The sequence below is a fragment of the Rattus rattus genome, chromosome 1, assembly GCF_011064425.1.
Source record: "Rattus rattus isolate New Zealand chromosome 1, Rrattus_CSIRO_v1, whole genome shotgun sequence".
Taxonomy (NCBI): Eukaryota; Metazoa; Chordata; class Mammalia; order Rodentia; family Muridae; genus Rattus; species Rattus rattus.
In genome coordinates, this window is record NC_046154.1 from 145,734,222 (window position 1) to 145,761,795 (window position 27,574).

Sequence of the window (27,574 nt, forward strand, 5' to 3'; positions counted from 1 at the left end):
TAAATGTCATAGCCAGAGGCACCCTGAACTTTATATGCCCTGGGAAATTACATACCTTCACTAGGCTCATGGTGTAGAGTTCTCAAGGTAGACAAAGGAGTGATGGTCTGCTGGAGAATCTACAGTTGAACAATATCCTCAGTTTTTGACATGACCTTTCCTAGCCACTAAGTAATTTATGGTTAATGTCTTGAGCACATAAGCTAAGTTTGCTAAGTGAAAACTTCTCTTCCTTTTTAAACCTTTTAGTTTAAGGCTCACTATATGTCAAGCATTCTTCTGCATTTAGCCTTTAGTGAAAGCTTAATTATAATTAAGAATTTCAGTCTAAATATTCTAAATTCAACACCCTTCCCCCTAGCCCCTTCTTTGCTGAAAGCTGGGCATTAAACCCAGGACCTTGCGCCTGCTGGGCAATTCTACCAGTGAGCAGCTTCCTTAGCCTGGTCTCAGCCTCATGTCTACCATAGGCCAATGAAGAACTCTGACCTAATCCCAGAAACTTAATTTTTTGCTTCTTATGAAAAATGAGTTTGGTGACATAGATGGGAAAGAATCCTTCCTGAAAGCAGTTACTGGCAGGTGTGTCTGAGTGTGATGTACTTATCTCTCTTTTCCCTCCCTCCCTCCCTCCTTCCTCCTCCCCCTCCCTCCCTCCCTCCCTCCCTCCCTTTCTCCTTCCTTCCCTTCATCTCACAGTGCTAAGGGAGTTACTTTAGAATTTTAGAAAATGTCCTTTTGCCTTTTAAGTTGAAATGTCATTTTTCATTATATTTTGATCTTTCTATGCTCTGCAACACTTAAAATTTAAGAAGCACCTGATCTTAAATCTTTACCCTTGAATTTTGAGGATCAGGTAGAGGAGTTAATTCTTATAGACTGGATCATTTTTGTCTCTGCCTCAGCATTGTAATGGAGGAAAACTTCTCAGGTAGGAGCAACAGCTCGCCATAGACATTATTACAAAACTATTATTCTCAGCGATTAGAAGTTTAACCTTCATATTTTTTTAAAGACTTATTTACTTTATTTATGTGAGTACACTGTTGCTGTCTTCAGAAGAAGAAGGCATCAGATTCCATTACAGTTGGTTGTGAGCCACCATGTGGTTGCTGGGACTTGAACTCTGCTCTTAACCGCTGAGCCACCTCTCCAGCCCCCAACCTTCAGTGGTATTTGTCTGCTTGCTTGAGAAGAGGTCTCACCACATAGTCTTGGCTGGCCTAGAAATGCTTATGGAAGTCTAGCGAGTCTTGCCCTTTAGGCAATCCTCCTACCTCTGCTACTCAGATACTGGTATTACAGGTGTGCGCTGTGATACCGGTGGTAAGCTTTGGTGTTCTGTACAGAACTTTATCTTATTCTGCTCTGTACCGAGTCATTTTATGACATGAGGTTTGACCTCATAACGTCTTCTTTTGTTCCATACAGGCCTTCTTGCATCGAATGAACCAGTGTGCAGCAGCTAAGCTCGATAAAAATGTGACGGAGGAAACAGTGAAGGTGAGCAGTGGCTTTGGCCCCTCAAACCAAGCTCGGGCGCCATGAAGGTGATGTCCATCACCTTCCGTTCCTGCAGGGTCCTTCCGTTTAGTGTCAGCTCCACTGTGACTTCCTGTAGCAGTGACTTATGTTGATAATCTGAAAGAGGGAGCTAGGGATTGAGGAAGGAAAGGAAGAAGACAGGTTACATGTTGTAGAGAACTCCTTTTGGTTACCAAGCTCATGAAACCATTTGGAGAGATGATGAAAAATAAGGGTAAGAAGGAAGACAAGAACTTCAGGATCTGTGAGGAAGTTGGGCCATGTGGCAGAAGAGTTGCCAGAATAGGTCAAAAAAGCAAGAAATGCGGAAATGGGAATTCCAATCTCTACAGTCTGTAATGAGCAAGACTTGGATGGTCCGCCGGAGGACCTAAAAGAATGTAATGACACAACCCAAAAGCAAACCCATAAGCATTTCCTGTAAAACGTAGGGAGGGGTTCTCGGACGGAGCTCAGTGGTGGTGTGCTCTCAGGTCACTGTGGGCATCATGGGAGTCAACTGGGAAACACTGGGGGCAGAGGGCTGCTGGAGAGTGTGCTGTGCTTGGGGGGTCTGCGTTTCATCCCCATCCCACCCTCATACACATCCCCCCCATCACACACACACACACACACACACACACACACACACACACCAGTATGCATGCATATAGAAAGAAGGGTAGGTAAATAAAAATTTTTCTAAAGCGGCTGCTGATTGTGCTAGCTTACTGTTTTGTTTTACAAATAAAAATCCAAGGTTTTTCTGAGTCTATTTCCTTCTAGATTATACATCTAACTTGCAGGCTTTTCTACCACCGGAACTTTAGTTAACAAGCTTTTGGGTCCAAAGGAGTCCAACCTGTGGTTGAAATGGCCTCCAACCCTTTCACTCACGGGGACTCTGGGTGGAAGAAAACATCTGTGCAGGTGTTTCAGGGCAGGCAAAGTGTTGTTAGCCCGTGTCTGCCATCCGAGTGCAGCACAGCGACCCTGCAGTTGAGCCAGCTGTGACTTCTACACACAAGCACCTGCCCGAAGCAGGAGGGCAGCTTCATTCCAGGGTACCTTTCTTAGTGTCAAGGACCTCCCTGAAAGCCTGTCCGCAAATCTGTCCACGGTTTTGCTTACAAGCATTCTGGAAAGAGGCTAGGACTGGAAGGCTGGGATTTGCACACACCCCTCCCCCAACGCCCCCAGCTTTTTCCTGAGTGTCTGCATAGTGTCCTCATCCCCAGGGTTCTGTGGAAACTGAAAAACCCCAAAACTGTGTTCTGCTTCCCAGATGGGAGTACGAGATGCCGTGTGTAGCTATCTGTCTAGGATAGACGTGTCCTCATGGGCTTTTTAATTTAACTTTTCAAATTTGCTTCACAACTGTACTTACAGTTTTTATTTGTGCATTTATTTTACAGATGTTATTCTCCAATATCGAGGAGATCCTCGCCGTACACAAGGAGTTCTTGAAAGTTGTAGAAGAATGCTTACATCCGGAACCCAACGCGCAGCAGGAAGTGGGGACCTGCTTCCTTAACTTTGTAGGATTGTTTTTTCCTGTTTATTTTCAAACTCTTGATTTTTAAGGATCGCATTTTGGCAGAGTAGTGTGTGTGTGTGTGTGTGTGTGTGTGTGTGTGTGTGTGTGTGTGTGTGTGTGTGTGTGTGTGTGTGTGTGTGAATTCAGCATGAGAAGTAAAGTCGGACACCAGAAGTTTGGGGTCTTTTAAGGCCAATGAAATCTTGCCCTCAGAGCCAGAAAAGGGGAGGAGCCTCTCATCGTCCATTTCACTCAAAGGATAAACAGCCTTTTCTTTTTCCTGACAAGCTAGTTCTTCGCATCCTCTGTAGCTTTGAATTCTAATGAATATTCAGCCTGTTTCATAATGAATGGATTTTTATGTTTCGCTCAAACATAGAACATTTTTCTTTTGAGGCAGAAACTTCTCACTCTTACAATGACGCTGCGAGCCCTTTATTGGTCAGAATGCCCCCTTGTTAATTGGCTGGTAGCGAACCTGGAGGTGAACAGACCCTGGCTTCCTGTGACTGATTTCTCCTCCAGGGTGGCTGCTCAGAAGTTTGTTTGCAATGCTGTGGAAAGAACGAGGGGCAGGAGCTCAGTAGTCTGGAACATGTGCCTTGTTATCGGTTTCGAGTATTTGTGTAGGATAGCTAGTTATGTAATCAACTTGCAAAGTAAGAAGCCTCCTGCTTAGTGAAAATTGTTTTTAAGAACTAAAGGATTATACTTTAAGAACAAAATTTTAAGTTATTATTGATCCCATTGATGGTTATTTTCTGAATGCCCCTGAATTAAATGGCTCCTTTAAACCAGTAAGATCCCAAATGAAGCTTTGTGTGTGTTCTGTTGTCTATGTGGGACGCACTGGTTCTTTTTCTAATCTGTATTTCATAAAGAGAACTCTGTGGAAGGGAGATGTTCCTCAGGTCTGAGTGGATTACACTATGCATTTCTTGGTTGCGGCTGGAAACTGTGATGCTGGTATCCACTTCCTGAAGCGTTTCCGTCCACAGAAGAATCAGACCCCCCTTCCAGCTGGAGAAGCTCTCATTCCAGGCCAGGGCTGCTCATGGGAACTCTGCGCCCTGACAGCCAGCCAGCCCCTTAGTACCACATATGACTCTCTCACCCCTAAGTGTCACTCAGTTCGCTCAGCTTTTTCTGAACTTTACCCTTGTTCTGGCTCAGACCGTCTCTTGAGGCAAGTAATTCCCTACATGTGCCACTGGCTATATGAAATAGTGCCTACTATTCCACTGTGTGTCTTTGAAACTATAAAGGACACCCGTCTGTTCCGATATTGGATCAATAAATTACTTGTGTTTTTCAGCGGGCTCCTTTGAGAGCTATCACTTATAACCCCTTTGAGAACATTCTTACAGATGGTAAGAGATCGTGACCAGAGATTGTGATAGCAAAATCCTTCATTTTTGGAAAGAATTCCCCTAAGACTGAAGCTGTTTATGTTGTTAACTGACACTAGGAGATCTTGATGGATCACATCTCTGTCCATCACTGGCCTGGCCATTTCCAGTGAATGGTGCTTTTGGGATCTCTGTAGACTTGTTCATTTCTCACAGAATAAAGGCAGTTTGACAGTGGCAATAATACCATTTCTTGACCTTTCTGTCTTAAACATCTTTCTATGAAGCATCACTGGGATGTTGTATCTTTGGGATCTGCTATTATCTTAGTTATTTGTTGGTGGCTATCATATTGTTCATCTGCATCCTTCATCAATACAATCGCCAGGGTTGGTTAACATGAACTTCAGGGTTGTGTTTTTTATGATTCTTCGTAATTTGTTGCATGTTTCTTCTCTTTCTCTAAAGTGACTTTCTCCACAAAAAAAAAAAAAAAAAAAAAAAAAAAAGCTGTGTCTGAATTCTCACGGCAAAGGGAAAAGTTTTGCCATTAGCTCATTCACAAGTTGGTAAATTTCTTATCTCTCTTTCTAGGCCATATTTATGGATGGGGGGAAATAAATAATACATATGTATATATATATATGTAGTATATCTCTTGAGATATTGTTCCTGCGTAGACTTTAGCTATGCATATCACATGGGTTAAATTTTCAAAGTGGTAGTGGTATGGGGTCATTCTTATTTTTTCCGTTCTCTAATTAACAGAAAGACAAGTTTCGTATCTATGATGAGTATTGCAGCAACCACGAGAAGGCGCAAAAATTGCTTCTTGAGCTGAACAAAATAAGAACAATCCGGACGTTTCTTTTGGTAAGTGCATGTTCAACTGTTACTATACATTGAGGGCCCTACCTGTAAGAATGCATGTGACACAATCTCCTCAGTTACTTCTTAGTACATGCAAACTTGGAAGCTAGTCCATGGACAGTCCAAACATCCAGATCTGGGATGAGTTTGCGTGTGACAAATACCGCTAATGCCCTCTTCTGGTTGACCTGTAATGTGTGTGCAGTCTCCTAGGTTCCTGGTGAGCAAAGAATTTAGGTCATAGTTCACCTTTGCCTTACAACATCAGCTCCCTAGAGATCTGCTTATGCCTTAGAGGATCGGAAGTGGGCGGTCACAGGAAGGAAACAAGTGTAGACCAGTGGCTCTCCTACCTATACACATCCTTACTCTGTTTTCATGAAAGTATCAGGATTCAATGTCAACTTTCTTTAAGGTAGCGTACTTAAGGGCATGTTTTCATGGCTGTGGGTTGTCATTATAAGCATCTGATTAACTGATAGGAATTGGTGGGCCATCCCCACAAAGTCTAGTTTTAGAGTACGTTCATGTGCTCATACATCCTCTCTCCTGTTTCTTCATATCCCCTCCCCCTCATTTGTTCTAGGCCACACTGATTACTTTCTATATAGAATGGCCTTTTCTTAAAAGCAAATTCTTTTAGATAGTCTTACTGTATAGGGCAGGCTATCCTTAAATTTGTAAGCTTTCTGCCCGATATTACTCTTAGGTGTTGTGATTAGTGATCAGATTTCAAGTTTCTGTAGACTTTATACAAAGAAACATCCGGTGTCGTCTACTGAGCATCTGCTATTTAGCAGTTTCTTTAGTACCTAGCTTTATGTCATGTATTTTATTTTACAATCATTATTACTGAATTATATTGCATTGTGTAGATTTGCCATATCGTGTTACTCTGTTTTTACCAATTAATGAAATCGGGTGTGATTTATTGATAACATTTGCCATGAATTATGAACATTCATGCAGTAGCCTGTCTGGGAGGCATACATTTTCATTCTCTTGCATAGAAACTAAGAGGGAAATTGGTGGGTCATATGGTAAATTTAGCTAAGAAACTGTGGCTCTGTTTTCCACAATGGTCAAGCCATCCCCGGAAATCTGTGCTTAGAGTTTGGGTTTTCTGTCCCTTGCCAACACTTGGTGTAACTAACCTTGTGGTGAAAGCCATGCTAGTAGGTATGTGGTATTTCACTGCAGTCTGAATTTGAAGCTAAGAATGCTTTCTTGTGCTCACTAACCATGTATATGACTTCATTGGTGATGTATTTATTTAAATCTTTTGCATATTTTTAACCAAATTGTTTATATTCTAGAGACTTACAAGTGTTCTTAGTTTTGGGAGCAATTTCTGTATCAAATATATTACTTTACAATATTTCTTCCCAGCCTTGTTTTTCACTTTTTTAAAATTCTGCCTTTTGAAAAATCTAAAGTTTTAAAATTTGATGAAATATAACTTACTTATATCTTCATTGTGGCTATGCTTTTCTTGTCATATTTAAGAACTCTGTACCTAGGTGTGGTGCTTCTTTTATGATTTTTCCTAATGTTTTATTATTTTTATTATTTTCCTAATGTATTATTCTGTTGGTACTGTTATCTTAGTATCATTTGGGGACAATTCATGTTTTGGGTGTAGTAGTGTTTGCGGTCTTTTCTGTTTGCAGTGTCTTGCTACCTGAATTCAGGCAGGTTATTTCTCTTTCTTTTCCTTATTACATTATCTTGATTAGAACCTGTTGTAGATTGCTGAATAGAAACACTAGGAACAGGCGCCATTGCCTTATTGCTGGACTTAGCAGGAAATCTTTGTAAGTTGTAGATTGTTCCCATGAATGGTCTTTCTAATGTTTTTATTACATTCATAATTTTGAGAATTTTCATTATTACCCTTCCTTCCTCCCTCCCTCCCTCCCTCCCTCCCTCCCTCCCTTCCTGTCTTCTTTTATTTCTGTTATTCTCAACAAGGGCATTGAAGTCCAGGCTCTATGCATGCTGGGCAAGTAGGTTTGTCACTAAACAACATCACATCTCTTACTGAACTACATCCTTAGCTCTTTTTCTTTAATGTTGACAGCTATGATGTATTTGTGCGTGTGTGTGTGTGTGTGTGTGTGTGTGTGTGTGGTATGTGTTTATGTGTGTGTGTGTGGTATGTATGTGTGTGTGTGGTATGTGTGTGTGTATGTGTGTGTGCATGTAAAACTATATATATGTGTGTTATTGTTTATAGAAAATAATGAAATTGTGAATTATTTATATTCACTTATCCACCAAAAAAGGGAGTATCAAGTTCACATATTATTCTCTTTCATGGCCTTCAACTTTGTCCACTTTTTCTTTATACTTTGTTGTTATATGTGTACGAATCCTGGTTATTATGCTCACATTTCTATTTAAACTTATAAAACAATCACTTTTGCCTCAAATGCTAGTTTTTGATAGTCTATTTTCCTTGTAGTTATGATAAATCCCTTGGTGTTTGAAATTCACTCTTTACCTCTTATTGAGCAGTTGTTTATGATATTTTAAATGTTCTAGTACACAGCACATAGCCAGCACTTCCGTGCTCATTTTTCTGTGTTTTATATTTGCTACAGATTGTCACCTCAACTCCTGTAGATTTGACCCTGACTGGCAACCTTTCTTGTGACGACTGACCAACCCTAATCTTTCCTATACATCCTTTTTTCTGGTTTATCTGGGAATGTCTGTGCCTTCATTTTTGAAGGCTGGTTTTATTGATGGAACTCTTGATTGCATCTTTGTTTTTCCTAATTTTGACTTGGACTCCTCTGCTGCACAGCGTCCTTTGCTTCTGAGGAGAGTGAACCTGTCCTTTGTATATTGTTTACAAATGACCTCAATTTCTTCTCGTCATTCTTCATACTTGGCCTTTGTCTTTCCATAGTTTAATTATGTTACAGTTAGATGAGGATAATAACATTTTAGCATGCCCTAAGTTGAATGTGGTTATGCTTCTAGCCACTTGTGAGGAAGAGGTGTGAAGATCTTTTGAGCTTAGGAGCCGAAATCTAGTCTAGGCAACATGGTCAGACTCCAAAATTCCAACTTAAAATAAAATGAACAAAATAAAACGTAAATTGTGAAGTTTATAAGCATTATTAAATACAGTTACCATAAACCAGTGGTTGAGGCACAGGTCTTTGATCCTAGCAATCAGAAGCAGTGGCAGGTGTATCACTGTGAGTTCAAGGCCAGCCTGGTCTACAAAGTGAGCTCTAGGATAGCCAGGTTTACATAGTAAAATCCTATCTCTAAACACCAAGAGGAAAAAAAATCATATACTTTTTTCTTTTCATTACCCTTTGTGCATACATTAAAATGAAAGTAATAATTATTAGTGTTCATTATTTTGTGTGTATAGATGTCTTTGCCTGCATGGATCTTTAGCTACCACCGATGGGTAGTGCTTGTGTAATCCAGAAGAGGGTGTCAGATATTCCGGTACTGAGTTACCGATGGCTGTGAGTGAGACACTATGCAGATGTTGGGAATCAAAGCCAGGTCCTCTGGAACAGCAGCTACTGCCCTTAAGCCATGCCCTGCTGAGCCATCTCTCCAGCCACCACATCCCTGTTTTCTCCTGTTGCCTTGGAATTGTTTTTCCCTAATCTTTTTTTTTTTTTTAATTCTCTGCCTTTCGCATTGGATGATTTATATGAACTTATTTGTAGCTCAGTGAAGTTCTTTTTTCATTTGATGTCTGTTTGATTCGGCTCCTCTGCTTTTCTCGACTGAGCATCCCTATTCTCTGCTCACCATTAAGTGCCCTTCAGCTATTTAAGTGGTTTAAGCTATTTACAACTCTCTGAATATACTTATGACGGCTGTTTTCAAGTCTTCCTTAAATATAATATCTGCCTACGTTGAACAGTTTTTATTGTCTATGATTAAGTCAAGTTTTCCTGATCCTTTGTGTATCTCATCATTTTTAAAACGAATTATTGTGTATGCATGTGTGTGTATGCGTGTGTGTGTGTGTGTGTGTGTGTGTGTGTGTGTATGTGTATATGGAACAGAGAGAGAGAGAGAGAGAGAGAGAGAGAGAGAGAGAGAGAGAGAGAGAGAGAGAGATGAGAGATGAGCTATCTTCAGACACATGAGAAGAGGGCATCAGATCTCATTACAGATGGGTGTGAGCTACCATGGGGTTGCTGGGATTTGAACTCAGGACCTCTGGAAGAGCAGTCAATGTTCCTAACCACTGAGCCATCTCTTTGACTCCTATCTCATAATTTTAAAATTAAAAAATAACTTGACATTTTAAATAACTTAATGGCAACTCTGGAGTTGGAGTTTCCTCTCTGAGACTAGTAACTGGGCTTTTTTTTTTGTTTTGTTTTGTTTTGTTTTTTCTTTTTTTCTCTGTGACCTGCCTAGACTCATCTGAGTTCCTGTTTCTCTACAATATCTCTGCTTAGTTTATTTTCCTTGTTTAACATTGTTTGCTCAGTTTACCTTCCTTGTTTAACATTGTTTAGTAAGATCTGTCAGAGCTACTCTCTCAGGAATATGTATCCAAGTAGGAATATGGGTTGAGGGTAGTTAAAGGCCAGGTGATTTGTAAGGTGCTACAGACTTCTTCCTCAGTCCTTCTTGCATGACCCTTCCCCCACTTTCAGCAGCCAACAATAAATGCATTCTCTCTGCCATCCGTATGTTTTTAGATTATCAATGTTAAATTAGTGGCTAGTATGCTTGAAGGCCTCATATAACTCTAGTCTCAGGCCCACATTATGGAAGGTGCTAGCATTTTGGTCAACACTCCTTGGTATAAGATTTTTGCTCTCTGATGCTCCATTTATAAAGTATAAGAACTCCCCTGTTTTTTTTTTCAGTGTGTCTTCTCTTTAGCAGTGATCGCTTAGGATGATACTTAGATGTGAAATCCTATTGGAGAAGTCACAAGTCAAGAATGTGGGATTAGGTGACTCAAAGCATATGCCAGCAGACAGAATCTGTCTTGATAGTCCATATCCTGAAACTAAGTGAACATAGGTTACTGGATGGCATCAGGACATTCTTTATATCTCAGGTGTCAGTTTCCTCATAAAATGAGGCACAATTCATACAGTTATCCTTTAGGATTGATATAAGAGCCTCCAGGTTTGAGATGATGATGGTATTATCTTGGGCCTTTGCTAATGCTGTTAACTGAAGAACATTTTAATGTCATTACTCTCCCTGAAAGTTAGTCAGTAGATATACTTATTTTTATGATTACAGCACAGCTCATGTACAGCCCACCACAATCATTAACTCAGAAAATGCTCTGCAGGCATGCCCGCAGACTGATGGAGGGAATTCTTCAGTTGGTTCCCTATTCCTAGGTGACTCTAGTTTATGTCAAGTTGATAAAACCCAACCAACACAAGTACTTGCTGTGTAAGCATGGAGATAATCCAATGGTCTGTTCTCTAGGACTCATGTAAATGCTGAGTGTCCACATAGAAGTCAGTCTTAGAAGATAGAGAGACAGGACTCCCCAGAGCAAGCTGGCTGGAGTGACCAGTCATAACGGTGAGGTTGGTTTCACTAAGACCTTGTCTCATTGAATAAAGTGAACGAGTGATTGATAATGATTTCTGACATCAACTTTGGCCCTCCACACATATGTACACAAACCAGTGTGCATGCTCACTACACAAAGAGGTGTCCACAATATGCAAGAGTACATACATGTACCCCCATTGCCATCACATGTGGAAAGGAAAAGTTAAAACTACTAGGACTTTTCAGGAGTCTTCAGCCAGAGCTGCTAACACATGTTGCAACAGAATACTCCGAAGTAGTCATGGAATAGTATGAGGTGTAAATAATTGTGTCCAGGGATTTCCCCCAGGAAAAATGACATGTGTACTTTGAAGAATCTTGGCTGCACTGTCTGCTGTGATGTCTAGATGAAGTGATCATTCCAAACCAGGTACACATATTGGTGCTGGGACTTGGCTGCCCCATCCATGCAGGGGAGGACTTGGTACCACTGCTGTGCTGCTTTCATAATGTTTTTCTCTCAGCTCTTGGTTCCTCCTCAAAATTCATATGGAATGCTACTTTAAAATAGTGACAGGGAATATTCTGGCTCACATTGCAGCTGTCTGAAGCACTTCACTTTCCTGCCTGATGTGTAAAGTCCACTTCTGTGTGGCCACCCTGGCAGGCAATGCAGAAACCAGTTTCAGGCAGGTCTTACTCTTTGTGCATCTGTTCAGAAGACCAAAGGCCGGTTACCCCAGTGGATTTCTCTTTACCAACCCTTCCTGGTGAGCTGGAGCTGCTTCATGCCCACTGCCCTGTAATGGCTGATATGCGCAGATTTCTCCCTTCACATCGGCAGTATGGAGAACCTCTCTGACTTCCTTTGAGATTGGCTGACTCTGGGATCACATAGCAACAGCAGGAACAGAATGACTTGGAATCACCAGGTTAAAGTGTTTCAGTTTGGCGGAATGAGTCACTCTGGAATGAGTTCAAGTTCTGTCACTAGTGAGCAATGAAGCTCGACTTTCACAGTAGAATTCAGCTTCTCTATGTTTGCTTTTCTTCAACAATGATGACTTTCAAAAATTATTTTTTATTCCTGTGCATGTATGTGTGTCTGTATGTATATGTGCCTGCTTGTCTGTATGTGTTCAACATGTGTGCAGGTGCCTGTGAAGACCAAAAGAGACCATCACATCCTTTGGAACTCAAGTTACAGTTGTAAGCTGCCTGATCTGTGTCCTGGCAACTGAACCTGGGTCTATTTGCAAAAGTAGCAAGTGTCCTTAACTCTCTTAAGTGCAGGCCCATCTTTCCAAGCACAACATTGTACCTCCTATAAACAAAATGTCTGCTTTGTCTGTTTCTCTATTTTTCTTTTCTCCCCCTTTCCCTTCCCCTTCATACTCACTCAGAAGAATTTACGTAAATTAAATTCTAAATATAGGTTCACTTTGGGTTCTATAACCAACGTGAAAGACTGGGTCTTTTTTGCACCTTCTAACATGGTATTTCAGGACATGTATTTTTCACAAATGCTCAGCATAAAATGTTATGACAGAATAGTTCACAACCTCAGGCTTGCAAGATGTACTTATGTTTCTTTTCACCACAGAACTGCATGCTGCTTGGAGGACGGAAAAATACAGATGTTCCCCTGGAAGGATATTTAGTGACACCGATACAAAGGATTTGCAAGTACCCTCTCCTTTTGAAGGTATTTAAATTATGTGCAATGTTTTTTATTGTCTTAGTATTTGGCTGTTTTTTGAAAACCCATATCTTTTAAAGAAACCAATATTATAAAAAGAATAGATTATAATTACTGAAAAAAATAGCTGTTTTGTCATAAATTCCTGTCTGGAATGGGAAACAAACCATTGGTAGAAAGACCATTAAAGGATGCGTTTAGTGTTCTCTGGAGCACATATCCTGTTTGAGCTTCCTTTAGATTAAATGGATTAGCTTTAGAAGACCCCATTAAATCATTGTGATTGGCTTCCATAGCACTTTAGCTATAAAGAACTTTAAATAATTCTGCTGTTGGTCTATTTTTGGTTTCTCCATACTTTGGTGACTTGATGCTAATGAAATTAAGGTTAAAATTACATAATTTTAAAGCTTTGTCTGCTGGTTTTTGTTTGCTTGTTTGTTTGTTTTTTGTCAATTTGACACAACTTTGGGCCATCTGGCATGGAAAGATCTCTTGAGAAAATACCTCCATTAGTTTGGCTTGTGGGCAAGTCTGTAGGATATGTTCTTGTTTAACAATTGATGTGGAAGGGCCCAGCCACTATGGGTGGTACCACTCCTGGGCAGATGGTTCTGAGTTGTATAAAAAAAGCAAGCTAACAAAGCCATGGGAACATGCTTGTAAGAGTGTTTCTTCATTGCCTCTGCTTCAGTTCCTGCTTCCACGTTTCTGCCCTGACTTCCACTTATTATCCACAATAAGCTGAAACAAACCCTTTCATGTTGCTTTGGGTTATGGTGTCTATCACAGCAATAGAAACCCAACTAATACACTTGCCTTTTAAATAATTATTGTAAGTGCATGTTGTAGGCCACATGGAACCAGAGAAGATAGAATACAGAGTGAAGGAGCTTCGATTACAAACAGTAAACACTACATAGAGACCAGGGAGTGAAGCAGGAAGCCTGAATGGATACTGTACTTGCAGTGTGGTTTCACATTGCTGTGACTGTCTGTCATACAGTGATAGTTTTGTTGATCTATCTTCTAGAATCTGCCTCAGAAATATCCAGTTTCTGGGGGAGGGTACAGTGAGTTATTGAGAAAGGGATTGCAAAATCCACAAAAATCCAACGAGAAAAGTGACACTGTAACCTACGTAGGAGCGCTTATGATAGCCAGGTAGAAATAACTGTGGCAGAACCAGTGAGAAATCATTCCCTAAAGGAGATAGCCCAAGTCATCAAATTTGGGAGGGGTTGACATTTTGAGGATCAGTTTGAGCTGGTAGCTTCTTGGGGTCTCTTGTTGTTTCAGGAGAACCAGAAACAGTCCAGGACTTTACACAAGTATATTAGAGTCATGTGTCTAGTCCCATGACTCCACATGCCTTGAGGGTGGCTAGCCTAACAAGATATTGGCTCTACCAAAGGAGGTGGACAAGGCTTATGATTGGAGCCCAATGTCTTGATTTGTATGAATTTTTCTGGATAGAAATGGAGAGGTCCTTCATTTCCTTCTCTGAAAAATCCTGTTTCTGGTTCTGACAGATCTGTTGGAATTTTGCCAGCTGATGACTAGAGTCACCAGTGACTGTTTTAGGGTCTGATCAAGGTCATTGGTGAGGAAAGCTTTACTGTACATGGATTAAAAACTCATGACACTTGGTAATTAGACTCATTCCTAAGTTTGAGCAGGGCCAAGGCAATATATATTGCTCATGGGGCTTGAATTTTCTGATCTAGCTTCTTTGGGTGTCTTTTTGGAGATTTGTAGCCTGTTTAACTTTCCCATAAGTCTGTGTCTGTCAAGCACAATGTATATGATACTGAATTTCCAAGGCTTTAGTCAGACCCTGAGAAATAAACAGGCCAATTTTTAAAACTGTAAGGACTTTATATGCTCACCCAAGCTCTGAGACAAGACACAGTTTTTTATATTTATTATAGATGCTTAAGGCCTTTTCTTAGGCTGTTCCCAACTAGCTCATGTGACTTACTAACCTGTTTATTCAGTCTAAGTTTCTGGCATGAGTCCTATTAATCTCTTTCCATCCCAGCTTGCTTCTTCCTCTGTCTGATTGGCAAAATCTTCTCTGCATCTGACTCTTTTCCCAGAGTGGTTCTCTTCCTGGAATTCCCATCTTCCTTACCTGTCTTTGCTATAGACCATCAGTTTTTTATTAAAACCAATTAGAAGGTGACAGAGGGAGTGTTTACAAAATATGATGTAGCCAGATGAGTAACAATACCAAAGTCAGTCTGTACTCAACTCTGCTGCATAGAAATCAGCATTTGAATGGTACAAAGAAAATCTTTACACAGAGCACAAAAAGATCACCTTGACAAAATGTCATTCTGGAGATGTTTTTTGTTTTTGTTTTTGTTTTTGTTTTTCAAGATAGGGTTTCTCTGTGTAGTCCTGACTGTCCTGGAACTAGTTCTGTAGACCACGCTGGCCTTGAACTCACAGAGATCTGCCTGCTTCTTTCTCCTCAGTGCTGGTATTAAAGGTATTTGCCACCACAATCTGGCTTAGAGAATTTTGAGTATTCCAAATCTAGGAATCATTTCAGAGAACAATACTCTAGCTAATTACTTTAGAGAATAACATCCTAGCTGCCTTTGTTTTTCTATTTTACATCCTGTAAAGGTATTTACTAAGACTAGGAGATATTTGTAATTTTGTCCACCAGGCACATTAGTTAAATCTAGTTGCCAGTCTTCCCCATGGTAGGTATCCTGTCTCTGGTGCCTGAAGCTAGAGATACCATTTTGAGGGGTTATGTTGATAAGAAAGCTCACATTCTTCTACTACTTGATGGATCATTTCTTTTAGGCCTTATCCCTTGAACGTTCTATTTACCAGGATGAGTGTACTTCCTTGTTCCAAATGCTATATTTGGCAAAGGGCTTTAGAACTTCCATTGTCGGGTAATGATAGAGTAATGATTAGGTGTTAGTTCCCATCCTTGGTGAATTCTGATTTTAAAAACTAAAACTAGTTTCTCAAGGGATTTGTTGGCTTTTTCTCATTGTAGCAAAGATTCTTCCCAAAGGACAGGACATTCCTTAATCCCCAGTGCAGCCCACTTGGCCTCAGAGTCAGCCAACCTATTTCCCTTGCCACTAGGTCTTTTCCTTTCTGATGTACAGGACAGTGGATTGCAGTCAATTAAATGATCAAAAGGATTGCATTCCAGAGTGTAAGAATTTCTTGAGAATACTTTATAAGGGTCTCTGCTGTAGTTAGGAGGAGGCATCTTTCCTTCCATGTAGTTACATGGGCACGGGGGATAAGGAGGCCATATTTGGAATCTGTGTAAATAAATACTGACTTTTTCCCCTTAGGATAGTTCTAGGCCTGAAATGAGAGCTTTCAGCTTGGCTAGTTGAGTAGCAGAGTTTGGGGCTATTGGACCTGATTTGCACACTTTGAAGTCAGTGACTATTCCATATCCTGCATGTCAGGTTCTTTCATTCACAAAGGAACTTCCCTTTGTATAGAAGACCAAGTCAGGGTTTTCCAGGGGTTGAAGTAAGAGATCAGGATGGACTACTATGCAATTAATTGTCCATAGGGACCTAATGATAGGACTGGAGAGGTTTTCCTTCCTTTTCTGAGAGATAGATGGTTCAGTTCAGGCTTTGATAAACCTTGAATGTAATTTCAGTTCCCTCCAGCATGAGAAATATTTAAGCCTGATATTTAAGGAACGTATTGTGGGTTAGATTTACAGTGGTTCTTGATCTCTTTGGAGTCAAAGGACCCTTTCACAGGGGTTGCCTAAGATCATAGGAAAGCACAGATATTTATATTATGATTCATAGCAATAGTAAAATTATAGTTATAAAGTAACAATGAAAACAGTTTTATAGTTGGGGGGGTCACCACAACAAGAGGAACTGTATTAAAGGATCATAGCATTAGGAAGGTTAAAAAGCACTGAGTTAGAAGTTTCTCTTCTAATTTCAAATGACTCAGTGTGATCAGGCATGTGAATTGTGAGGGGGCGCCCGAGGATAGTCTTTTGAGATTCTGGAATTAGGAGTCTGACAGGAACAACTGCTCACAGACATCCTGATCAGCCCATGGCTACCTGATGTACTTCCTTAGCTATCTGTATGACTTGAGGAAATGAACAATACACTGGGTTACTACACCAGAGCTGTTCCTTGTCTCAGCTACATACTGGTGAAACTTAGGCTTACTAGGCAAGCCTAAGACAGGAGTCTTGGTTAATGTCTTTTGAAGTTTCTGGAAGGCTTGTTATGACTCAGGAATTTATTTATCTCTGGTGAATTTTTAAGATTAGGTCTCCTTGAGAGCCTGGTTTAGAAGTGTACTGTGTAACTAGGGTTCTAAATTCTACAATATCCTATAGTTTCCAAAGAGGGTTTAGGGGAACAGGTTTAATAGAGCAGGAAGACCAAGATGGTTCAGACTCATTCTGTTTCTAAAGCTCTGGGCCCCTTTGGCAAGACAAGGCCCAAAATAGGCACCTTTAGAAATTAAAGAGGAGTCTTCTTTCTGGATATGAGGTTTCTTTGGTCATCCCACATAGGAGATCATCTACATATTGGATCAAGGTATTCTTCAGATAAGTTCATCCTATCAAGTCTTCGGAAAGAGCTAAGTCAAATAAGGCAGACTGTTTCAGAACTGCTGCAGTAGGACAGTAAAAGTAATCTGTCCTGCTCTGCATGGGAGGTCTTCAAAAGCAAATAGAAATGGTGATTGGGTGGCCTGAGATACTTAAGAAACTCTCTTTAAGATACTAAGAATGAAATGAGATATGAAGAAACTGCTTGTGGTGGTGGAAGATACACCTTTAATCCTAGCCCTCAAGAGGCAGAGGCAGTTTGAATTTGAGGCTAGCCTGGTCTACATAGTGTGTTCCAGGACAAGCAGAGCTATTCAGAGAAACCCTATCTTGAAGAACAAACAAACAAACAAACAAACAAGATCTGGCCCTGACCCAGGAGTCTTTTTCAGGGAATCAGGGTGAGGAGAGTGAGAATTAGGAACAACTGGATGGGATGGAGCCACTCTAACTGATCATACAGAAACCTTGGACTGACTGATTTGCTAGGCCTTTGCTGACACCAAGAATAGGATGTTCTGTGTGCTGGACAATCAGCCAATCATCCTTATTTCATTATCCCTTCTCAGACTTCAGGCTTCAGGAGACATTGCCTCTGATCTAGAAAATAGGTAGGATCTTTAAGATACATAACTACAAAAGCGGCCATTTTAACCTTCTCTATAGTGTGTACTTCCACCTGTCTATGCTGAAGCCTTGACCATTGCTTCCCATTGAGACAAGCGGTAGTGCTCTGCCCTGGAGGGAGAAGCAGTTTGACCTGGAATCTAGACAGAAAATTTCTTTCCAACAGTGGAGTCAGGTAGGGTATGGGGAACTATCATAAAGAAATGACAAATGTGGAGATCTCCTCCTTAGCATGCAAGCAGTTGAGCAAAATATATTCCAGGGGCTTGCCTAATGTACACTGAATTGTTGTAAACCTTCAGAACTAGGGACCAGGAGAAAGGGACAGTGGTAAGAATCACATCCCTGAGTCAGTCATGAATCTAATCTTATGCTCTTCACAGTTAGAAACTCCTTAAGGTTGTTGATCATGATGGGGGCCAGAATGGAACTCCCATGACTGCCAGACCTGTCATTGTGGGGAAGGTCAAATGGGCTGGAAGGCACTGATGTTGCCAGTAATTTCCCTTACAGATAGGACAGGGTCCAGAAGGTCTCTGAGGGCGCTCCCAACAGGAAATGGCCTTCTTGTGAAGCAAGCCCTAGGCTTAGCCTTGTTTCAGCGGTTGGGGGGAGGGTGGCACTTATCTAGTTGGCTTTTGTAGTGACCACTAATCCCACGATACTCTTTCCCTTCATGGTTCTATCATAAAAGGACTAAGTTTATGACCTGGAAAAATAAAACAAAACAAAAGCCTGCTAGCGTTTTGTCTGGGTCTGCTACCAGTGTCTGGAGCTTTTTATGAATGTCTGAAGCTGGCTGAGTTAAGAGTTTGGCTTTTAGGATTACTTCTTCCAGTGATTCAGGGTGCATGGAAACCTCCTTGATTCTTTTGATGTGTATAACAGTGACCAATAAAGAGTTTATATTTAGTTTAGCCTTCTTAGGACCATCTATTACACAGTAAATAATGTCCTCTACACTTTCATAGTGGTCATTTGGCTTTCAGAGATGGGCTAGCCTTATCCCCCATAGGGAATTTCTTGTCCACTGTAATCCCTGAGCAGTGACAATGTCATTGCTGCTAAAAAAAGAGACCAATCTAATACTCTCTTGTTTTCCAAAAGGCTAGTGTTTGTTAATCACATCATCACATCTCTCTAGCATAATTCATATATCTACTTCAGTTGCTCAGATGGTTGATCATACTGTTTTGGATCCTTCCTATAACTTTCCAGTTCTTCCTTCCTCTGTGTTACTCAGCTCTGCCAGGATAGAGGAGTCATGAGCAAACATAACTCTTCTGTCTCTCCTGATTTTTTCCTAAGAGAAATCATCCTTTTGGGTGTTAGGAGAGGACACAGATCTTTTTTTCTTCGTGGAGTAAGAATTGCATGGATATGGAGGTTAATAGGGGCTTATATTTCCCAAAGATCATAATTGACCCTTGGGGGCTGTTTTCTTACTCATAGGATTTTTCTGGGTAAAGCTCTTCTAATCTGGCTCTTCAGATCATCTTTAAAAGTCTATGACTAGCCATAGTCTACTCATGTGGTATCCTACTTAATGTGGTCACCATCAGAAAGTATCAGAAAGAGACTCTCCTTGGCTTCTGGTGAGTCAAAATAAACTCCACTTAAATTACCCTTAATCAGGTCCCTTGTGGAATGCTTTATCCTCTGTGAAGGGAGTCTCCGATTAGGTCCCTCAAATCTAGTTCTCAGATTTTTAACTTACCCCACCTTCATTATTTCATGGTAAGAGGAACTATCTGGACTCTAGTCACAACTCTCTAGAAGGGTGGCAGTTAGCATCCAGATTATGTAACAGTCCAATAAGTGTTTAACTGTTCTGTTTATGGCTTCTTGTGTTCTGACCTAGGGGAGGGGAGCTAAGAGCCCAAGAACAGCCTGTTTTTATCATACTAGATAAGACCCTCAAAAGATCCCACCCAGTCAGAGAAGACTACATACAACCCTGACAAGCTCCTATGTAGCCAAAGAAGACTATATAGGATGCTAACAAGATTCTCCACAGTTAGAGAAGACTAGATAAGACACTTACCAATACTACCCAGTCAGAGAAGACTATGATTGTCAGGATAGACAATGTAGTCTCATTAGGACTAAAGTTCATGAAGTCTCTTTGGAGCCAGCTGCCTGTAGCTAATTCTAAGAGCTCTTCAACCTCAGCCTCTGCCAGCTGTGAAGCCTTCAGCCAGATCTCTCTGAAAGAATTCTCTCACCCTCAGAAGCAAAGGAATTAGGACTAGGTCTGAAAGTGAACCCTCCTTATCAAGGAAAGTGGAAAAATAAAATTACCACTCTGTGCTTTCCACCATAATTTCAATGTAGCAGTGGTAGCCCTCATGTTCCAGGAGGAGGAAGGGGTGACATCCAACTCAATGGTCACCCCACTGCATGCTTCCGTGGTTTGCTTCAGTTTATCCTCAACTCAGTATTTAGGTGATAATCAGAAGGATTCCCAGGCAAGTCTTCCAGAAATGTTACTGTCTAGTCAGGGAGATTCTCACACACAGTAGGCACCAAATTTTATTCAGAGTGAAGAAGCAGACACACAGAAGTCCCCCTCGATAAGTGCAGAGGGATTCAGAAACTGGATCCTCAGGGAGGGCTTGAAGTTTTTAATTGTTTTTGGTACTATAGAACAGGGGCTTCTTAAACAAAGATGAGGCAGCTTAGGAGTGTTTGGGTGTGGCTGGTTCTGCTTCTCTCTCTCTCTCTCTCTCTCTCTCTCTCTCTCTCTCTCTCTCTCTCTCTGTGTGTGTGTGTGTGTGTGTGTGTGTGTGTGTTGAGAAGTTGTGGGGTGGCGGTGTACCAAGCCTTCATTCTGGTTGGAGAGGCCAGAGTTTTTTTTTTTTTTTTTTTTTACCATCTGGCTGTTTACCTGTAGCCTCTTTTCCTAGCTGTCAGCCTGTCAGGTTGCTTACCTGCCTTCAGGATATCTTGCCTTAATTGCTCTCTGCCTTCATTTTTTTGAGCCAAAGTCTCTGGGCCTGAAGCTTATCAACTGGGCTAGGCCAGATGACTAACAAACGTCAGGGATCCTCCGGCCTCTGTCCCAAACCCCTACAGTGGGGTCATAGGTGCAGACCACCACATCTACTTTTGATACAGATTCTGGGGATCTGAGTTTGGGTCCTCATGTTTATTCAGCAGGCACTTTATGGACTGAGTCACCTCTGAAGGTTGTAAAAGCCTTAATTTTTTTAAAAGAATGATTATTACAAAGTAGGTCTAAAGTTGCTTGGTTAAGCTATGGAAAGTCTTATGCTGAAGCAAAGGCAGGGACCTCCAGCTGCAGTTTTGGCATAGCCTTTAACATGCAGTAACATGTATGTAAGCTGCATATAAGCACGACTCTGTCTGTTCTGAGTCCTTACAGATTCCAGGCTAAGGGACTCAGTGGGCTTATGCACCCACAGGTACCCTTATCACTGATCTCTGTTGCAATCCCAGACATTGTCAGGGACAGAAGGAATGTTAAGTGTATGTTGTAAACAAGTGGTTGTTTTAAATCACTCATTGCTGATTAGGAAGGAAACAAGTGTTTAAATTTAACTCTTACAAAAACAAAAGAAAGCCAACACCAAACCTAACATGATAGATACAGTCTTGCCTCACATGCAAGACAGCAGTTAAAAGGCTGTAGGCAGAGGCAGAAAGATTACTGTCATACACACAGAAAGAAAATTATTTACTTATGTATAAATGCTTGAAAATTATGCTTATATTGTCTTTGAGTGGTTTCATTTATTCAGATGTAAGTATTAAAGCCTGAGGTTATGGTGTGAATTAACTTAGAGTCTGAGTATAACCATTAGAATTATTGTTTGATTTGTTTTTGGGTCTTTTTTTTTTTTTTTTTTTTTTTTTTTTCACATGATCTAATTCATGTCTCAACTCTTTGGTTGGCTACCATTCCAGGGGTCACATCCTGTCCTGAAGGTCGAAGTTCTCATTTCCCATACAAACAGCAGCTCCCTTATTTCATTCTTGGTTTGTGCTTTGGGGATGGAGGTTTTATTTATGTTTTTCTTTTCATTACAAATATCAAAAGCAGAATAATCTTTAATCTTTTAAGTATATTAAAAGGTCTTTTTAGTTGTTGTTTAGACGTATAAAATTAAACATCTTCACCCACTGTCTAGACATTAGTGACCGCACTGTTTCTTAATTAGTCATTTGTTTCCTCATGGCAGTTGTCATCAACATGGCACTAACATAATTAGAAAAACCCAAAGGCATAATTTCAGAAAGATTTCTTTTTTCATTTCTCAATATGCAATGGGGAAAACAGACAGGTCGTAGTTGTCTTATTGTTGAATATTTTGAAATAAACTTCAACCTTGTATTTGATATGATCTGACATGAAAGGAACACACACATTAGACTCCCAATATGAAGTTGAAATTTTTATCCTGGACTTCAAAATCATAAGACAGACATACAACCTCAGAAATAAATTCTCGGAATTAAAGCCCCTTTAAAGTGTGTGAAATGAAGACATCAGCCTATAGCTTCTCAGAAGATGTTACAAATAGGGATTTAATTTAGTTTTCAAATTGTGGAGTCTGTCTATTTGAAGATCTGTTAAAAGAATCTGAGATAAAGGAAATTAACCTATACAGATATGCTTCTGTTAGAACAGAAGTCCGATTTATAAAACCTAGGATGTGATCCAGGTGAAAGAGTTGATGATTTGAATCAAGAAACCTCCTTCTGTGTCTAAAACACAGGTAAGTTTGAGGAAAAGCCACAGTTTCTGCAAAAACTGAGCATTAAAATAGCGCTCAGTCATTGATTTGACCTTTTGCTTTTGATCTCTATCTCAGTGGAGGCTGTGATGTCATTTAGCAGACTGACTGTCACAGTCTTTGTCCTTTTCATTTCCTGGTCAGTCTGAAGCTGCTATACCTGAGTACTGGAGATCAAAGGGTGGTTTATCTTTGTGTGTCCACAGGAATTACTGAAGCGGACCCCACGGAAACACAGTGACTACACAGCAGTGATGGAAGCCCTCCAAGCCATGAAAGCTGTTTGTTCCAACATTAATGAGGCCAAGAGACAGATGGAGAAACTGGAAGTCTTAGAAGAGTGGCAGGCACACATTGAAGGCTGGGAGGTATGTGCACTTTTCTCCACTCTTCAGTTTCATACGGCTGTGGAGTCACATGCAGGGCTCCTTCTCAGTGCATAGAACCCTGGGTAGTTACCTTCTAGGAGTCCGTGGACCATGGTCAGCTCAGAAAGTGCTTTTCATGTCACTTGAACACACATGTAGGATGGAAGTCATCTTGACCTGAGACATTTGTGATGGAACCAATGAATGCCATGTGCCTCCACGCTTTGGCCCTTCAGAATTTGGGGTACCAGAGTTCCCTTTTTCCTGTCCTGATTTTGGTCAACCAGTTCATAATCTGAATTCTTGGGATAATAAAAGATTGCATGTGCTGTGATGTCATCGTTAGACTCTTGCATTGGAGATTTGATGTTGAATTTCACTTTCAGTCTAGCTAATAGCTAATACTCAGTCTGAGTTTTGATTTCATTTCTAAACTGAAGGAAATCTCTATGATTTGCTGGTGTTCATCTAGTCAAAGTGAAAAATGTTACAAGTTTTATGAGTCATTAAATTTTTTTTTTAGATAAGAAAGTAAATAAAGATCTTGTTTGAGACTTTGTCAGACATTTCCACCTTTGGTGATTGGTGATGTTAAATCCTAGTTATTTCACAAGGGTAAGATCTGGCACTTCTGCTGTAAAAATAAGCTAAAATTCAGGTTCAAAATGGCTGTAACTTAACACGATCTTTGGGCTAGCAATTTTTTTTCATGTAATAAACAACTTAGATAATAATAATAATTAAAAAAGCAAGTGTGGAAACAGAAACAAAATTTTATAGCCAAGTACAACAAGTCCATGCACAGATTACTTTTATCTTTGGGTATCAGTTGTTCACTAATGCTTCTCTTCAATTTGTTGGTTATCAGTAGACCTAAAATTATATTCTGCCAGATATGCAAAGTAATCAACAGTGCTGACCTGAGACACGTCTCCTATTTGACCCCTCCCTGCGATGAATCATTAAAAGTGCTAACTGGGGTCCAACTTAGCTTCCTTTGTGCCTATAGTCTTCCATTTGGAGTGCCCAGCGTGACCCTTCCTGCAGCACAAATGCTGCCTCTTTCAGTCAGAGAGAATGGTTGTGTGTTTTACAGTTGATTCATGATGATAATTCCTTTCCTGCAGAGCAGTTGTCCTGCTGGGATGAGAGAAATAGAGCCAAGTTTGCTTTTGTGACTTTGTTGTCAGTCAAATACTAGAAGAAAAACCAAACTCCTAAAATTGCAGGATTTGCCAGTATAATTTGCCAGGCCATTTTCTACCAGAAGAACTTCAGAGATTCTTTTCAGTATTGTGGAATCTCTTGTAATTTGGTTTCCTTCTAGTATGTAGCTCGAAAAGATAGGTCTACTACAGAGAAGGTTTGCTTAAACATGATTGCTTTTTTGAACAACCACGGATTGCATTATTTTTACAAACAGCTCACATTAGGCCAGTTGCTATAATTTGGGTCTTGAATGTTCCCTAATACCCATGTGTTGAATGCTGGGTTCCCAGTCTTTGGTACTATTAGGAGGTGGTAGTACTTTTAGGAGGTGAGGCCTAGTGAAAATAAGTTAGTGACTGGAAAGTGTGCCATTGAAGGGGATACTTAGATGTTAGGACCTTCTCCCTTTCCTCATTTTCTTTCCTCTATAAGTGTCTTAGTTAGGGTTTTCATTGTTGTGAAGAGACACCATGACCAAGTCAACTCTTATAAAGGAAAACATTTAATTGGGGCTGGCTTACAGTTTCAGAGGTTTGGTCCATTATCATCATGGCGGGAAGCATGGCAGCATCCAGGCCGACATGGTGCTGGAGAAGGAGCTGAGAGTTCTACATTTCGATACTAAGGCAGTCAGGAGGAGACTGACTCACTTCTGCAGTCAGCCAAGAAGAAGGCTTCTCCAGCACTAAGTAGGGTTTGAACCCTCAAAGCCCACCTACACAGTGACCTCTTTCCTTTAACAAAGCTACCCCTCCTCTAATAATGCCACTTCCCATGGGACAAGTGTACTCAAACCACCACAATGAGATTTAAAAAAAAAACAAAAAACAACAAAAAAAAAAAACCAAACCTGTCTCTACACATACTTCCACAGTAACGTACTATCTTATCATAGACTGAAGCAAAGGGGCCAAGTGGCCAAGGACAGATGTTGGAAGATATGAAATAAAGCCCAAACATTTCCTTTTTATCAAGTGATTGATTTCAGGTATTCTTTATAGTTATAGAAAGCTGGCCTGCCAGCCCTAAATTTACAATATTCAGAGTGGAGCCTTGAAGCTGCGGAAGTCAGTAGAGCTTTAGCAGTTCAGTTGAATATGCAGGAACCCTGCAAGGGCTTAACTGTCACATAGGACAGTTGATAGAGCTAATGCCCTCTGTTCTTGAGAAGGTTTAGAAGAATAAATGAGATATGGCCATAGAATTGAGTTGAGGATGTTGAAGCATGAAGCTCAGAGTGGGATTGAGCCAGCTGCTTGGTATGTACACCAGTCCCTATAGAGATGAGGGGAACTATCCATTCTTTTTAAGAGGTTAGTAGATAGTATCCTTTTAAGAGAATACTCTAGAAGTACAGGTTGGGCAGGGTTAACTCTACCCTGAGAGAGAACAGGAATGGGTTAAAGAGGCATTTTGGATTGTTAATAGAGTTATTGATCTATACGGATAAATCTGATGTCAAGAGAGTCCAAGTTTTGATGAAGACTGTACAATGATATTCAGAGAAGGCAGAGTCCCTTGAACTGCTTTTGTAGTTAGGAACTTGGGTGAGTGTTAAGAATGTACCCCTTGTGAAGTTCCCGCAACACAACTCTCTCATGACCACCTCAGAGATATAGCATTCCTGCATCAGTCACTGAAATGTCTTTGACTAGCACCAGTCTTTTAAGTGCTGGATTTGCACTATTGCTAATTTTGGGTGAAAATTCTTCTCATTCAATTATCCAGTGTCTCATTGCCCCTTTAATCAAAGAAAGGTTTTGTCTGCTTTTGAAGACAGGGCTTCTCTCTGTAGCCCTGGCTATCCTAGAACTCACTTGGTAGACCAGGATGTCTGCCTCTGGTACCAAAGTGTTGGGACTAAAGGTCTGCATATTATCATGACCCTGCAAGCAATTTTGCTTTTACAATAAATTCTCTCAAATCATTTGACTACCTGGACTTTGTGTTACTAAATGATCATTCACACTTGTTTGTGGAATTTACATAAATAATTGAAACTTATTGTTCCCCAATGATATGAAACAGGGGGGAAAACATAGCTTTTGAGGAGACGTGATGTTTAGTCTAAGCTTCCATGAGTGCTCTTCCCACCCCATCCTCGGAGAGGGATCTACATAAGGCTTTACTTGTAGATGGTGTGGATGATTTCAAGGATTCAGTGAAATGAGTGAGTGTACTTTGAATACCATGAAAAGTTCTGCAGACATGAAGCAATATTTTGAAGCTTTGTTTTGGCAGTAGGATTTTATTTTTAAGAATTTCCTATTGTATAGTGTATGAAGTCAGTTAGTGATAGGCTATCTCACTCTATTCGATATTTTTCTTACTGCTATGACAAAATTCTGGTAAAAGCAGATTTAGGAAGTAAGGGCATGCTGGCATGGTGTGGGAGGCTAAGGGGACAAGTCATATTCTGTCCTCAGTTATAAAGCAGAGACCTGGATGTGCTGGCATGCTCACTGTGTTCTTCTGTTTTCCCATTTCATGTAGTCCAAGGCCCCAGCCCATGGGCTGCTGCTCTCTTTCACACTCAATTGAACCTCCAGAAATGCCTTTACAGCCATGCTACACATTTGATTTCAAATCAGGTCAAGTTGACAATGCAGATTAAACATAACAATTACTTAAGTTATAAGAGTCCAAGCCATTTTGCTGGCTAGGTTGATGTCAACTTGACACAAGCTACAGTTATCTAAGAGGAAGGAGCTTCCATTGAGAAAATAGCTGTAGGTAAGCCTACAGGGCATTTTTCTTAATTAATGGTGATTGGGAAAGACCCAGACTATTGTAGGTGGGGCCATCTCTGGACTGGTTGTCTTAGATCCTTCAAGAAAGCAGACTGAGCAAGCCACGTGAAGCAAGCCAATAAGAAGCACTCCTCCATGGCCTCTGCATCAGCTCCTACCTTCATGTTTCTGTCCTGTTTGAGTTCCTGCTCTGGCTTCCTTTAATGATCAACTACCATATAGAAGTGTAAACTGAGTAAACCCTTTCTTTCACAACTTGCTTTGGCCCGTGGTGTTTCATCACAGAAATAGTAACTCTATCTTTGACAGTCATGGACTTTTCAAATAAAAGTTAGCTTTACAGAAACTGTGTAGATCAGATCACCAATAGAAAATCTACAGCATCAGACTTGAAAATGATTTTGGAGCACCTGAACTTCCCGATAATCTAATAAAGCTCTAACTAAGTAGGCTCTATTTTCTTCAAACCTTTTAGCATGCCATCCCAAACTCTATTTAGACTTCTAAGACAGTAGTAATTTTATTTGGGTTAACTTGACTGGAGGAAGGTACAAGTCCTTGGCTAATGATCAGTGACTCATCTTTGGGAAATATTGATTAATGTAAACAACTAAAGGGAATACTTAAGCTTGGTCACTTGGCTCAGGGTGTGGGGGAGCCTAGAGTTTGTTCAAGTTATCTGCTCAAGTGTCCAGAGCTTTCGTGCAGATGAGAGAACAGCATGGGAGTTCATGAGAAGAGCTAAGTCAGTAGAGCCATAGAAGGTAGAAGTGATCAAG

At 40.5% G+C, this 27,574-nt stretch overlaps 1 protein-coding gene across 1 annotated transcript in view; it reads left to right on the top strand.

The window, feature by feature from the left end:
• The window catches only part of Prex2 (phosphatidylinositol-3,4,5-trisphosphate dependent Rac exchange factor 2), a 209,296-nt gene that overhangs the window by 62,443 nt on the left and 119,279 nt on the right, over positions 1 to 27,574 (top strand). Inside the window, exons 2-6 of the mRNA XM_032907637.1 lie at positions 1,432 to 1,503; positions 2,940 to 3,062; positions 5,179 to 5,283; positions 12,404 to 12,505; positions 22,675 to 22,836. Coding sequence (XP_032763528.1) covers positions 1,432 to 1,503; positions 2,940 to 3,062; positions 5,179 to 5,283; positions 12,404 to 12,505; positions 22,675 to 22,836 — 564 coding nt within the window. The remainder of the gene's footprint in view (positions 1 to 1,431; positions 1,504 to 2,939; positions 3,063 to 5,178; positions 5,284 to 12,403; positions 12,506 to 22,674; positions 22,837 to 27,574) is intronic.